A 16717-nucleotide genomic window follows, 5' to 3' on the forward strand; every position below is an offset into this window, starting at 1 on the left:
AACTACAAGGATGTGCTTGTTTCTTGAAGAAAGCCAAGATGATCTCATTCCTGGATGTAATCCAAGAAACTTCAAAGAAGAATTGTCTTATGCTGATTCATATAAATGACTTGAAACCATGCAGTCCGAGATGGACTCCATGTCTTCGAACCATGTATGGTCTTTAGTAGATCCACCTGAGTGAATTGTTTCCACAAAAAGAAAATGAATTTACAAAAGGAAACTTGGAGCGAATGAAACAGCAACGACCTTCAAAGCAATCCTGGTAGCAAAATGATATGCTCAAAGGCAAAGTATTGACTATGAGGAAACTTTTTCTCTAATCACAATGTTCAAGTCCATTAGGATATTACTAGCCATAGCAGGATGGTATGACTATGAAATATGACACATGGATGTCAAGACAACATTCTTTAATGGTGACATTAAGGAAGAGATTTACATGTCTCAACGTGAAGGATTCACAACAGTAGGAAGTGAACATAAAGTATGCAAACTTCAGATATCTATCTATGGACTCAAACAAACATCAAGGAGCTGTAACCTCATAATGAAAACTCCATCAAAGAGTTTGGTTTTGTCAAGAACCGTGTCAAAAAGGTTAGTGAGAGTACAGTGACATTACTAATACTTTGTGTTGATGACATATTAGTCATTGGGAATGATATAGAGATTTTGCAGTCAACTAAAGTATGGTTAGCTAGCCAATTCTCCATTAAGGATATGTGTGAAGCATCATATATATTAGGAGTAACGATATATAGGGATAGATCAAAGAGGATGATAGGCTCACACAATCCATTTATATCGATACCATACTGCAGAGATTCTCTATGAAGAAGTCTAAGAGAGGATATCGTCCAATGTGTCATGGTGTGACTCTATCCAGGTCTATGTGTTCTAAGACTGACGATGAGATAGAAATCATGAGCTACAATCTATATGCGTCTGCTATAGGTAGTACATGTATGATATGATATCTACTCAACCTGATATTGCATTTGCACCGAGTGTTGCAAGAAGATATCAATCTATTCTTGGTCTATTGCATTGGAAAGCCATGAAGTACATTCTTAAGTATTTGAGAAGAACTAAGATTTGTTCTTGGTTTACGAGAATGGAGAATTAAAACTGGAAGGCTATACTGATTCTAGCTTTCAGTAAGATGTGGATTATTTGAAATCAACATCTGGATTTATATTCAAGCTCAGTGGTGGTTCTGTCTCTTGGAAGAGTTACAAGTACACAGGGGATTCAACCATTGAGGTCGAATATATAGTAATGAAATTCTCCCCTTTATGATAAGCTGCTGATAGAGTAGTGCGCATTATCATCAGCCTCTTTAACCCAAGATATGTAAGTGTTATTGTTCACTTTATAATGAGGATTTGTAGCAAATATACCTTGTTTTGGTGCTGAGAAAGTTGTGGTAGCTTTCTTCCATCTTACTCCCCCCCATGATCAGTGAAGAAAACTATTTATAAGGGAAAGATATTGACCACAACAAACGTACAAAGCCCAATATAAAATAGAAAAAGATAAACGTACAAAACCCAATATATATTTAAGAACGTTCCACGCACCAAATAGTTACAAGTAAGACACCACATCTTCATTACCTGGTCCTGTAATACATGAGCTACGCGAGTTTATAAAACTCAATAAGTTGGCACTTATACGTTATACGTATGAATATGCATAGAAAGAACATACGTATTGAGTCGTGATCAACAATGGACCTTTAAAAAATGTCATATCATACCGTATATTCATGTTCATGTTTGAACTTGAGCCTCATTAGTTGACCTGTACTATTGTGTTTGCTTTATAGCTACTACTGTGTTGGACATCAGGGAGCACCTTTGGCAACCTCACGCCTCATGAACATATATTGGCCAATAGGTTTGGTGGACTTAAAATCACCTATGATATCAACAAGCTCTATATCATATAAAATCAGTCATTTTCCTTTCATCTTCATGTTCATGACATAGCACCTATCTTCAATATTCATGAGTTTCTTTCATATTTAATACATAACAATGGAATATGGTGCTATGTTTTCATCGATAAACATACCAACAATGTACATATATCAATAAACAATGGGAAGCATTTGAAATTCATGATATTACTCATGTATTACTTCTAGAACATACCAACTTACAGTCTAAGTGTACGAATACTGGTTTGAGACGATGTTTCTCGCTCCTATACTGTCAAATATATCAATAGTTCAGTTACTATGTCTATACTAGGTGAAAGTTACTCTTCTACATGTACAACAACTAAAAGACAAAAAAACTTACACCCTTAAAAACTCCTTGTGATGGAGAACTTAATTCTAACTTCAAAATGATGAAAGGAATGAAGAAGGGAGCTTTTGGGAGGAAGTTTTCTAGGTTTCCTTCGTGCTTTTGCTGTTCAAGAAGTGGAGGAATGGTGAAATTGCTTTGAAAAGTCGAAACTTATCTTTTTATACATGAGGCGGTGCTCGGGCGAACGTCTTTTACCGCTCGGGCGAGGAATTCTCGGCCCTAAACTTTGAAATTTTCGTGCATCGGCGCCCGGGAGGACATTCTCTTCGGCCCAGGCGAGCAACTTTCGGCCCTGCACACTGATTCATCAAAACTCGCTCCAAAACGTTTCTTCCTTTCATAATCTGGAAAAGTGGTAAACATGAAAGTTGTAGCCCTATTTCTTGGCTTGAATCTCCAGTTAGTGTCATGTCATTTGGAGGTCTGAGTAAAAAGTTATGTGTATTCTCCCAACATGTGTCAGTGAAGGAATGACGCTATACACGACACACTTCGGGGCACTTTTGGATTGTCTTCCACAATGATTTGGACAAAACCCGAAACATGAAAGTTGTAGCATTACATCTTAGCTTTCTAATGTTTATGGCCTCACATAATTTGGATAAATATTATAATAATATGCTAAAACTTGGAAAAACTGCCATATTTTCATCTCATTTCCTACCAACTTCATTACACAATTTCTACCTACACATCTTACTATCACTATTTAAACACATATTCATTCTCAATACACCATGGACAATATAGAAATCATATTTAATCTCAATATCGATATCTTAATCAACATGCAAAACATAATGAGCTAAATAACTACATATTAAATGACTCAAACGCCTTATTATCATTTGTACGAGTAATCGGGCATTACAGTTCTCCCCTCCTTCAAAGAATTTTGTCCTCGAAATTTAACATACATATAGTTCAGGATATCTCTGTTGAATCTTGTCTTCTCGCTCCCAGATTGCTTCTTCAATTGCATGATTTCGCCATAACAGTTTCACCAAGGGTATTTCTTTGCCTCGTAACAATTTTGATTTACTGTCGAGGATTTGGACTAGTCGTTCTTCATACGAGAGATTCAATGCAAGCTCCAATGGTTCATAATGAAGAATGTGAGAAAGATTGGCCAAATACTTTTGTAGCAAGGAAACATGAAAAACGTTATGAAAATTTGAAAAGTTCGGTTGTAAAGCAACTCGGTAGGCTTGTCTCTTATTCTTTTCAAGATTTCAAATGGACCGATATATCTTGGACTCAATTTTCCCTTCTTACCGAAACACAAAATGCCCTTCAATGGCGATATCTTTACAAATACAAGATCACCGACCTGAAATTCCAATTGAAGACATCGCACATCAGCATAACTTTTCTGTCGGCTCTGGGCAGTGTGCATTCTTTCTCTGATCTTGGTTACCAATTCTGCTATCTGTTGTACCAATTCAGAGCCTAATAACTTTCTTTCTCCTATTTCATCCCAATGTACTGGAGAGCGACATTTTGTACCATATAATGCATTATATGGTGTCATTACAATGTTTGACTGATAACTATTATTATATGTAAACTCGGCCAACGGTAGTTTACTATCCCGACTGTCTGGAAAGTCAATAGTACATGCCCTCAACATATTTTCTAATATCTGATTTAATCGTTCTGATTGTCTGTCAGTTTGAGGGTGGAATGCTGTACTGAATGCCAATCGAGTTCCCATAGCATGATGTAAACTCTTCCAAAATACAGACGTAAATTTGAGATCTCTATCAGATACAATGGACATTGGGATGCCATGAAGCCTCACTATTTCTTTGATGTATTCTTCAGCATATTGATTCATCATGTATGTGGTCTTCACCGGAAGAAAGTGAGCTGATTTCGTAAGTCGATCCACAATAACCCATATAGCATTGAATCATCTTTGTGTTCTTGGCAAATCAAGGATGAAATCCATTGTGATATGTTCCCATTTCCATTCAGGAATGGGTAGTGGTTTCAGGAGTCCTGCTGGTCTTTGATGTTCAGTCTTGATCTGTTTGCAAGTTAGATATTGTGCAACAAATTGAGCAATGTCATTTTTCATACCTGGCCACCAAAATAATATTTTCAAATCTTTGTACATTTTCATGCTTCCTGGAGGGATCGAGTAAGGTGTAGCATGTGCATCTATAAGAATGTCAGTTCTGATCGTTCCTTGTTTTGGTACACACAATCTACCTCGATATGTCCAAATTCCTTTCCCATTCAATTCAAAGTTCCGATTTCCTTTTTCATCATCTCGCTGTCTCAATTGCTCCAATTCATTATCTGCAAATTGTTCAACCTTAATCCTGTCTCCAAGTGTTGGTCGAACCATGAGGGATGATAACTGAAACGTCTGCCATTTTCGTTTTCTAAAATCGTGCTAGAATTTTTTTTAAAACCTCACTAATCGGTCGAGATGCATAATCACATGCATAAAATATTTTGGAACCATTTTAAAAGTAAAACAACCAACTATATTATCAACCCAAAAACATTATTTGAAAAATATAGTCCATACTATAACCTCTCAAAAATCACTCATAATTATGATAAAAGTCATAAAATATCCTTAACATAATTTAAAATCATAAATCATAAACTAGTGCGGAAACTAGCGTCGGTTATCGGGTTATGTGCACCTCCAGTCCGGTCAGATCATCTATCAAGACCTCCATTAACTTACTATCATAATCATCTTCATCAATCACGCCTAGTGAGTCTAAAGACTCAACACATCATATTCTTGATAGCAAGTAATACATATACAGATCACATGCAACAGTGAAAAATACATGTACTTAAAATAACCTTTTCATGAAGATGCATAAACTTTAAACATAATCATTTTCATAAACATTTTCATGATGCATAAACTTTAAATAAAAACATTTCATATTGATGCATCAACTTGAAACCTACATATTTTCATAAACTTTTCATAAACATTTTCGTAAACCTTTTCATATCCTCATAAACATATTCATATAAATATTCCAAGCTGAAACCTCAACCTCTTCATTTTCCTCATTTCATAACGTATATCCTCTCATCATGAGCATAAATATTTTTCCTTTTTACATTTCATATTGATGCATCAACTTGAAACCTACATATTTTCATAAACTTTTCATAAACATTTTCGTAAACCTTTTCATATCCTCATAAACATATTCATATAAATATTCCAAGCTGAAACCTCAACCTCTTCATTTTCCTCATTTCATAACGTATATCCTCTCATCATGAGCATAAATATTTTTCCTTTTTATTGAATTCAGATCGTTAATTGAGACTTTTCTCATCCTCAAAAAGTCGATGGATCCATCTACATGTAACTATATTACTGGACTGCGGGGAGATCAGCGACGATCTCTCGTCCACTGAGCCTTGGCCTATCCTCATCGAATTGAAATACGATCGTCGGGGCTCCCTCGGGGGCCTTCTCCCATAGAAGGGCTCCCTCTGGGGCCTTTTCCCACGCAGGGGTTCCCTCTGCGGCTTTCTCCCGAAAATAGGTTCCCTCTGGAGCCTTATCCCCTCACGACATCCTCATTCTTATACTCATATTCTCATATCCTCAATACTCACAATTACTTCACATATTCTACTGTTTCACATTTTCATCACTTTATAAAAATCATGCATTTATTATCCTTTTCCTTTTGAAAAGAAGCAAGCAACATATCTTTTAATGTTATCGTTTTTTTATAAAAATCCATAAACGTTTTAAAAGAAACTTTTTACATATAAAAATCCATAAATCTTTTAAATAAACCTTTCAATATCATAAAAATTTAAAATAATAAATATTTAAAATAAACCTTTTGACATAAAAATCTTTAAATATATAAAATTCCATAAATATTTAAAATAATCATTTTTATAAAATCATCACATTTAAAATAACATTTGACATATACAAATCCTTAAACATATAAAATAGGCATTTTTGACATATAAAAATCTTTAAACATTTAAAATATTTATTTTATCATATAAAAGTTCATAAATATTTTAAATAATCATATTAGAATATAGAACTGCATTCAGGACATTGCCATGACGTTTACTAATTTTCAGGTGTAAAATGACCGTTTTACCCTTAGACGTAAAATTTCACGTTTTTTGACTTTTTCTTAATTCCTTGACTCTAACATGTCCCAAATAATTATTTAAGCTTACATTAATTTTCCCATATTTTTATTTAGCTTAAATGGAGGACTTTTAGATTAATCTTTGAATACGACGTATTACTACGTTTTAATCCCGAATTAAACCAAACCATAAAATAAAATTCCCAAATTACAAACTTAGACTTTTAATAATTATTTGAGCTTAAAATTAATTTTCCATAATTTTATAAAGCCTAAACCTATGCTTTTCGGTAAATTCTTTAATTAACGTTTCGTGCGGCGATAAAATCCCGGATAAATCCAAAACTCATTATTTTGATCCCAAATTTTAAACATATCATTTTTATGATTTATCCTACCCTTGTAAGCCATGAACCACCCAGGTGGACCCATGGTTCCATTTTTAGTTTTTAAATCTCGTTTTTTACACACTAAAGAACCCACCAAGCCATCTCCCAATTTACTCGAGCAACGCCCAAGCCACCTTGAGCCAACCCACCTAGGCAACCTCCTGAACCATTAGAATCTATTTGATCTGACCCTAAGTGATAAGTGCAAGATTTGCACTTAATTTACATTTAAATCCATTTTGAATTATGCTTGTTTCGAACAGAATTATGCGTTTTTGGTTTGTTTATGTTGTCATTTCAGGAATGGAGAAAATAGCGAACACGAGGCCAAGTGGACCAAGAAGCGCACGACCACGAGCACATCACCGGACAGATGTGTGCGCGCGGCAGCGCCACTTCACGCGCAGGCGCGCGCACACCCATACAAATGAAAGACCAGTGAGTCGCGCGCCATCGCGCCACATCACGCGCACCCGCGCGCGCACAGAAGGGGCGAATGCACAGAAGCTGGCGCGCGGGCGCGCGAGATTACGCGCAACCGCGCGTACACATGCACGACCAGACACAGCAGCTCGCGCGCGATCGCGCCATTTCACGCGCTACCGCGCGCACAAACCCGAGAGGAGCACGCCATCGCGCGACTTCATGCGCAACCGCGCGCGAGCCAACACACAGCAGATGGTAGATGCTTGCGCGCCTCCGCGCCACATTTCGCGCAGCCGCGCGCAGAAAAGAGCCAGCGACCAGAAGCGTGCGCGCAGCCGCGCGACATCACGCGCCCCCGCGCGCGCGGCGGCGTTCACAAAATCTATAAATACACGCGAGCTAGGTCAGAAAGGGGGCAGCCGTTTTGGGAGAGAAAACACCTCGGAGGGCTGGAGAAATCAAGAGACGAAGATCCGGAACGCGAAGATCGATCACAGATACGAAGAACGACGGATCTGGACACAGAGACGACACTTCGGATTTGTCTTTTATCTTTCGTTTTTATATTTTCGTGTAACTCAATGTCTGAATCAACAAACATGCATTGTGTTTATCTAGATTTCGTGATGAACTAAATTCCCATTCTAGAGAATGACGTAACTCTGTTGATACGATGACTTGACACCGTTGTTTATGTGATTGAATTCCGCTTTCGTTTAATTGTGTTCTCTGCGTTTACTGCACTGCAATTTACTGGCCATAAATTGTTTGTTGTTTGATTAATCTTATAACTCGGGAGAGGGACTAGGATTATAGATCATTAGAGACACATCGTTGAATGTTTATAGCGTTCGGAAGGCGTATAACTTTAGCGAGGCCTAGTAAGAACATTGTATGCGCTTATCTATGAAACGTAGATTCTAATTAGGAATAATTGAATCGAAGTTGATAGATACACTTTATTCGTCACTTGGGAAAGGGGGAATAAAACAATCTAAGTGTTCTTGGCCATTAATCGATTGGAATTCAGGAATATAAATTAAACTGTGAATAATTATCGTGGAAACTTTGTGAAATCATTTCTCTAGATACTTTCTCTCATTATTATCTCTCAATCCGGTGATTTAATTTATTCATTGCTTTCAATTAATTCGTTTAAACAAACAAAACTGATTATTGATTTTTCTAGATAAAGTCTAGGCTATTTTAATTACAAGAATTGATATACATTTTTATACACACTCCTCGTGGGATCGATACCTGTACTCTAACCAGTACTAAAACTTGACACCGTATACTTGCGGTAGTGAAAACACGCAACAAGTTTTTGGCGCCGTTGCCGGGGAGTGTCAAATTTGAATTTATATCAGTATTGTTACCAAGTAGACTTGACTTTAATTTAGAGTTTATTTTTATTGTTTTACTTTGTTATTTTATAATCTTCTCTGTTTTTACAGTGCATGCGAAAATATACAAATCCCGACTTGCTGGTTTTTGATCCTGAAATCGAAAGAACTGCCAGGAGATTAAGGAAAGCAAGACGAGAGGAGATTAAAGAAATGGCCGAAAACAGAGATCATCAGAACGAGCTCCCACGAGAGGTGCCAATCCGAGAACATTTCCGCCCAGTCATTAACGCTCACTATTCTGGAATAGCTCGTGGAACCATTGCTGCTAATAACTTCGAGCTAAAGCCCGCACTGATCAACATGGTTCAACAGAACCAGTTTGGAGGTGCAGCCACAGCAGATCCCCATCTTCATCTCAGGACTTTTCTAGAGATCACGGACACGGTAAAAATTAATGGTGTTTCTGACGAAATTATTCGATTGCGTTTGTTTCCGTTTTCTCTCAGGGATCAGGCAAGGAGCTGGCTCCAATCTCTGCCGCTAGGGAGTATTACTACATGGGCAGATTTGGTCACAAAATTTCTGTCAAAGTATTTTCCTCCTGCCAAGTCTGCTCAGCTGAAAATAGACATCACTAACTTCAGGCAGAGGGAATTTGAAGTGTTATATGAGGCTTGGGAGAGATACAAAGAACTGCTCAGAAAGTGTCCGAATCATGGATATGCAGAATGGGTTCAGATTGAGCTCTTTTACAATGGTCTGGATGGGCCAACTAGAGGCAATGTGGATGCAGCCGCCGGAGGTACTATTTTTTCTAAAACACCTGATGAAGCTTATGAATTACTTGAACAGATGACCATCAACAGTTATCAGTGGCCAAGTGAGAGATCAGGAGTACAGAGAACAGCTGGAGTGTATGCCGTAGACCCGATCACATCACTGACTGAACAGGTTTCAGCATTGACAGCACAAATTGCAGCGATGAACAAGCCAGGCCAATCTACGTCTGATGTAGCTTTGGTAACTGCTGCGGAAGAGCCAGTTGTGGAAGAAGCTCAGTACATTAACAATCGTGGCTATGGAGGCTACAGAGGTAACCCTCCCCCTAACACTTATCATCCTGATTTGAGGAACCATGAGAATTTTTCATATGCAAACAATAAGAATGTGTTGAATCCTCCACCGGGGTTCAATACATCAAATGGGGAAGGGAAGCCGTCATTTGAGGATTTAGTTGGGACATTCGTTTCTGAATCTGGCAAGAGGATGGCTAGGACTGAGTCTAGACTTGACAACCTCGAGACACACATGACAAATATTGGAGCCTCGTTGAAAATCCTAGAGTCGCAAGTTGGGCAGATAACGAAGCAACTCACGTCTCAACCGTCGGGCGCAGCACAAAAGACTGCAGATCCAAATCTGAGAGAGGTGAATGCCATTTTTATGCAGCATGAGGAGATTGGTGTGGTAGGCAGCGAAGAGAAAGAGGTTGAACTCACACATGTTCAGAATGAGAAGCCAACTCCAAGCAAAAGAACCCGAGGTAAGAAATCTGAGAGGTATGATTTAAATCAATGCATTGATATTTCCTTACTTCCCTACCCTCAGAGATTTTTACAATTACAAGCTGAATTTAAAAAGAAAAAAAGTCTTGAAGATCTCAAGACCCTACATTCTAATATTCAGTCTGCAGAGCAGGAAGATGTGGCATTTAATGGAGGAGATTGTAAGGAGAAGCAAGGAAATCTCCCTCAGAAGCTACAAGACCCCGGAGAATTTGTAGTACCATGTGAAATAGGGGGTAAATTGGTGAAAAATGCTACATGTGATTCAGGAGCGAGCGTGAATATAATGCCAAGTTCTCTTTACGAGAAACTTGGATTGAGCAGGATAAAGCCCACAGGACTAAGCTTGCAAATGGCAGATAAATCGGTCAGGACACCGCTGGGTGTTGTGGAAGATGTTGAACTTAAGATTGATAAAATAAGGCTTCTAGCAGATTTTGTGGTACTTGATATTCAGAACAGTCAAAACGTTCAAGTCATTCTAGGACGACCATTATTGGCTGCTGTTGGACTATTATTGACGTGAAACGAGGAAAGATGACCATGGAAGTTGAAGGTCAGCTGGTGGAAATAAATGCATCCAAGATATCATACGATCCACCATGAACAGGATTGGTATAGTCGGGCTGATGACGTTAAACCAAGCGCTGTGTGGGAGGCAACCCACAATTTATTTTCTTTAGCATTCATTTTTTTATTATTTTATTTTATTTTACGTCATTAGTTGTTAATTTTACCCACCACCAGATCTATCACCTCCGCAGCCCATGGAAATGGATGACTCAGATGCTGCGGACAACAACTCGAGCGCCCGAGTTTTGACACTCGTGCGCGAGGTATGTGTTGTGTTCTTTATTTCTATACATAGAGGACAATGCATACTTTAAGTTTAGGGGAGGGTAAAATTGCGTTGCTCATTGCTTGTTAGAATTTTTCTGCAAATTTTTTTAATTTTTTGTTTTATCGATCAGTAGTTAGTTTGATTTTTTTATTGCATGCTAGATTTGATAGGAAAAGTCATGGATAAGTAAACCGTGTGGCCGATGATGAAAATTGAATTGTGGTCATGAGATTTATATGTGTTCATGAGAACCTAGGAGTCACAAATATTTTGCACTGTCGTGTTTATTGATACTATTGTTGCTTAGAGACAAGTTGTATGCCTGTGATGCTAAATAGACGACATATATCTGATTCTTGGTAATTCTTGCATGACATTGATTGACACTTTCACAAACATAGAAATGATCTAGGCAGTCTTTCACAATATCTTTGGGCCTGTGTTCTTTGTTTACTGTCAGTTGTAGCCCTTTGTGCTTCAAGTTAATTGAGATGCTTAAATTTTCTTCGTGCACCTATTTCATCTACCATTTTTATTGAAATTTGCATGTGACTGGTTTGTATGAGTTGACTAATGGATTGACGGTAAGCTAGAACTTGTTTGAACACTTTTCGAGGCGAAATACGGATAATATGTGACATAGGAATGATTTAGGCGATCTTTGAAACCGTTGAGCCTTCGAGCCTACCAAATGAACATGAAATATCCCTAGTGTCCCATTTTGAGCCTACTAAAAAATCAAGTGGTGTGTGTCAATGACATACAATTAGCCCCCACTTGTATCTATTCTATATCCCACAGCAACTACCAAATGAAGCTTATACACTTAATTTCCTGCCTGCTTTTGAGAGAAATAAATTCATTGGTGTTGTAATGATTCAGATGCTCTTTGAAAAGAAAAAGAAAAAGTAAAGTGTGCGAAAAGGAGTTGGCAAAGAAAAGAGGAATAAAAAAAAAACAATGAAAAGGATCACACAAAAGTGGTGAAAAAAAAAAAGTGGAAAATAGAGGATATGATTGGGAAGAAAACAATAAAGAGATGGTGAATGAAATGCTAGCGAACCTGACAAAGATTCGATTATTTCTCTCAAATTTTGAATTCATACCTTTTATTGTAGCCATGAGCCGTGGCCTAACGTTACAAGCCTACAAGACCTATTAACCTTGTCACATTTATCCAATATACTAGTGGAGAAAAGTTGTTCAAGTCAAGCCTATGGATACCTGAAAAACATTGTCAACGAGTATAGACTTTAATCACTTGCATGCAAGCATCTCATGGTGTGATTTCATCTTTGGTATACTTCTGTTGAATATTTATTGAGCCAATTGAACACCGATAAAGACCTTTGTGATCTATGAATGTGAATTTGTATTTTAATGAAATGTGAGCTGCACTGAGCTGATGATTTCTTGAGTTTGTAAGGCGAATGGGTATGACAACTTTATTTGAGCATTCGATTGGGTAAATAAACATTGACATATCACACACACACGTGACTCTTGGGAAATCGTGAATTACATTAAATGGATAAAATCTGAGGCCAATATCACTTCTTGCGAATCCATGACTTTTAAGAGTTTCTTTTCTTGTTAATTAACTTCCTGTTTTTATCTCATTTTGCTCGGGACTAGCAAAAGTTCAAGTTTGGGGGGTTTGATAAGTGCAAGATTTGCACTTAATTTACATTTAAATCCATTTTGAATTATGCTTGTTTCGAACAGAATTATGCGTTTTTGGTTTGTTTATGTTGTCATTTCAGGAATGGAGAAAATAGCGAACACGAGGCCAAGTGGACCAAGAAGCGCACGACCACGAGCACATCACCGGACAGATGTGTGCGCGCGGCAGCGCCACTTCACGCGCAGGCGCGCGCACACCCATACAAATGAAAGACCAGTGAGTCGCGCGCCATCGCGCCACATCACGCGCACCCGCGCGCGCACAGAAGGGGCGAATGCACAGAAGCTGGCGCGCGGGCGCGCGAGATTACGCGCAACCGCGCGTACACATGCACGACCAGACACAGCAGCTCGCGCGCGATCGCGCCATTTCACGCGCTACCGCGCGCACAAACCCGAGAGGAGCACGCCATCGCGCGACTTCATGCGCAACCGCGCGCGAGCCAACACACAGCAGATGGTAGATGCTTGCGCGCCTCCGCGCCACATTTCGCGCAGCCGCGCGCAGAAAAGAGCCAGCGACCAGAAGCGTGCGCGCAGCCGCGCGACATCACGCGCCCCCGCGCGCGCGGCGGCGTTCACAAAATCTATAAATACACGCGAGCTAGGTCAGAAAGGGGGCAGCCGTTTTGGGAGAGAAAACACCTCGGAGGGCTGGAGAAATCAAGAGACGAAGATCCGGAACGCGAAGATCGATCACAGATACGAAGAACGACGGATCTGGACACAGAGACGACACTTCGGATTTGTCTTTTATCTTTCGTTTTTATATTTTCGTGTAACTCAATGTCTGAATCAACAAACATGCATTGTGTTTATCTAGATTTCGTGATGAACTAAATTCCCATTCTAGAGAATGACGTAACTCTGTTGATACGATGACTTGACACCGTTGTTTATGTGATTGAATTCCGCTTTCGTTTAATTGTGTTCTCTGCGTTTACTGCACTGCAATTTACTGGCCATAAATTGTTTGTTGTTTGATTAATCTTATAACTCGGGAGAGGGACTAGGATTATAGATCATTAGAGACACATCGTTGAATGTTTATAGCGTTCGGAAGGCGTATAACTTTAGCGAGGCCTAGTAAGAACATTGTATGCGCTTATCTATGAAACGTAGATTCTAATTAGGAATAATTGAATCGAAGTTGATAGATACACTTTATTCGTCACTTGGGAAAGGGGGAATAAAACAATCTAAGTGTTCTTGGCCATTAATCGATTGGAATTCAGGAATATAAATTAAACTGTGAATAATTATCGTGGAAACTTTGTGAAATCATTTCTCTAGATACTTTCTCTCATTATTATCTCTCAATCCGGTGATTTAATTTATTCATTGCTTTCAATTAATTCGTTTAAACAAACAAAACTGATTATTGATTTTTCTAGATAAAGTCTAGGCTATTTTAATTACAAGAATTGATATACATTTTTATACACACTCCTCGTGGGATCGATACCTGTACTTTAACCAGTACTAAAACTTGACACCGTATACTTGCGGTAGTGAAAACACGCAACACTAAGCTCCAAAACCGAAGCAACACATGAGCTGCAGAAACATCCCCAAAAACCCACCTAGGCACCATTGAGCCAAACTCGTTATTCCCTGAGCCAAGCTCGAACCCTGTTGAGCCAACCTCGACCCAGACTCCCTATGGACCATACTGGACCCTTAGAACCTAAGGACTCGACCCCAGTAGGTGATTTGGTTTGGGGTTTAATTTACATTTTATATATTTAATTAATCTACTAATAAGGCTTAGGCCCAATAATAAATTTAATTAGGCCCCTTAGTGGTTAATTAAAAATATAAAAATTATTTTGTTTAATAAAGTTTCTGGATTTATTAGCCGGGTTGTCAAAACGTTCGTATTTTTGTTCAAAATTCAAAACCGATAAAAATTACGTCCCGGCGTATAAAATCACCTCAGAACCCCTTATTTTCAAAAATAAGAAAAAGTATCACCCATATTTTAACTAATAAAAAACAATTGTTTAATAAAAAAACATTTTACGTCTTTCAGCCATCGGCCTCCGTTCCTCGATCGCAACTCGAATAACCCTTAAAAATACATTTTTTAATGCAATCATGTAGAAAATATATTTTAAACGTGTAAATATGTATAACATAAATAATTAATGTAAGTAAAAGAATTAATTAAATACAAAGAATTTAATAACTTGCGTGCATGTGATTCATGTAGACTTTTAAATTTTCGGGACGTTACAATCTTCCACCCTTAAATTGAATTTCGTCCTCGAAATTCGCTTATCCTTAATAACCCAATGTTTAGACTTAGTTCTAATATCTCAAAATTCCACGCTTCCGCTGCGCTACTATGATAAAACTTAAGTTCTAGAATGTCCTTACGTCTCCTTGATCCCAATTAAATCTTACCTTCTAAATCCTCGTTTGTGAATCGCACTTAAAAAGACCCATGATGACTTAGTGCTATATTTTAAGACCTCGAATTTCAACTTTTCTTAAGATTCCCTATATTAAAATATGAATGACCATATTTATCCTATATTACTTTCCTTATTTTATACCCAAAAGATTCATCAACTTATCATATTTCAACCTTAAAATCCCAAATACATCCGCTAACGCTTAGATTTTCAAGCCTCATATTGATTCATTCTAAAAACCCTTTATTAACATTCTTTATAACATTATAACCAAGATATCACTAGGTTCCAAATATTCTTAAAAGTCTAAATCATCGAAACTTCTTATCATTTAACACATTCAATTCTCGCTTATTGCTAAACTAGTCCCCAAATTCTTTAAAAATTGAAAAAATAACTCTTAATTTCCTCAAAAAAAATTTCAATTAGTCCTAAATTTCAAAAATCCTACGATTAACACATAAGTTCTTGGCATTCTTAATTTCCTTTTACAGTTTTCCCATAACATAATTTCAAAATTTTTAAACTTATTTACCCAAAAAAATCAATTCTCATAATTAATTTTACATTTCATCAAAACTTAAAATCTAAATTTATACATTTCTATATTCTAAAAATCGTTGCAAATCCTCAAATCATTATTACTTATAAGTAATTCCCAAAAATTAATTCAGCTATTAACCATGAATCATAAATATTTTCTTAGAAAATATATGTGTCCCAAAGACATTCATAATATTCATGCTTAACTTATGGCCCAAAAAGTAGAACGTCAATACTAAAACCCACAAGTCAACATGGTCCAATTCCACCACAAAGCCAACATGCGTTGAAATCAAATAATTTCTTATTTCACATCGTATCACATAGAAATTCTAAGGCATATAAATCATATATTATCATAAAGCTATTAAACATGTGACGTGAACATATAATTCATATAATTATGCAGGTAACATCATAAAATCATATAAGGCATTTAAAGTTACAAGTTTGAGGCTTGACGACTGATCTTCCCGGAGTTGACGGTGGCACAACCCTTTACAGAACCATTGCTGTGATACCAACTGAGACGTCTGCCATTTTCTTTTTCTAAAAACGTGTTAGAATTTTTTTTTAAAACCTCACTAAATTGGCCGAGATGCATAATCACATGCATAAAATATTTTGGAATCATTTTAAAAGTAAAACAACTAACTATTGTGTCAACTAGGGGTGCAAACGAACCGAATATGTTCGCGAGCTTTTCGAGCTTTCTCGATAAATATTCGATTCGTATTCGAACTTATCGAACTTGAGCCGAACTCGAACATGTTCGAACTTTTTTTCGAGCCCAACTCGAGCCCATATTATTTTGTTCGATAGTTCGCGAATAGTTCGCGAGCCTTAATATTTTATTAATATAATATAATTATATAATAAATATATATACATTTCGAGTATTTGCGAGCTTTCAAACCTTAATATTCGAGCAATAATTCGAATAGTTCACGAATATATTCGAATATTTCGAGCCGAACTCGAACTCGAACTTCATTTCGAGCCGAGCTCGAGCCCAAATATCTGAAAATTTCGAACTTCGAATCGAGCTCGAACTCGAACACACTAGATTCG

General features: G+C 37.5%; 1 protein-coding gene across 1 annotated transcript; it reads left to right on the forward strand.

Moving 5' to 3' along the window:
* The first annotated feature begins 391 nt into the window (after positions 1-391).
* On the forward strand, positions 392-10688 carry LOC140815597 (uncharacterized). Its single transcript, XM_073174674.1, has 4 exons — positions 392-600; positions 7124-7199; positions 8706-9690; positions 9940-10688. Exons 1-4 carry the CDS (start codon positions 392-394, stop codon positions 10686-10688), a joined length of 2019 nt encoding a protein of 672 aa, XP_073030775.1.
* Positions 10689-16717: the final 6029 nt, after the last annotated feature.

This window comes from Primulina eburnea, chromosome 15 (assembly GCF_022965805.1).
Source record: "Primulina eburnea isolate SZY01 chromosome 15, ASM2296580v1, whole genome shotgun sequence".
Classification (NCBI taxonomy): Eukaryota; Viridiplantae; Streptophyta; class Magnoliopsida; order Lamiales; family Gesneriaceae; genus Primulina; species Primulina eburnea.

What these genes read in the sequence shown, in the direction of transcription:
- LOC140815597 (XM_073174674.1), top strand. Translation starts at nt 392, where the DNA reads ATGGATGTCAAGACAACATTCTTTAATGGTGACATTAAGGAAGAGATT. An exon ending in TCAAGAACCGTGTCAAAAAG is followed by an intron (nt 601 to 7,123) that starts GTTAGTGAGAGT and finishes TTGTCATTTCAG; the next exon opens with GAATGGAGAAAATAGCGAAC. An exon ending in TGGCTATGGAGGCTACAGAG is followed by an intron (nt 9,691 to 9,939) that starts GTAACCCTCCCC and finishes TGAAAATCCTAG; the next exon opens with AGTCGCAAGTTGGGCAGATA.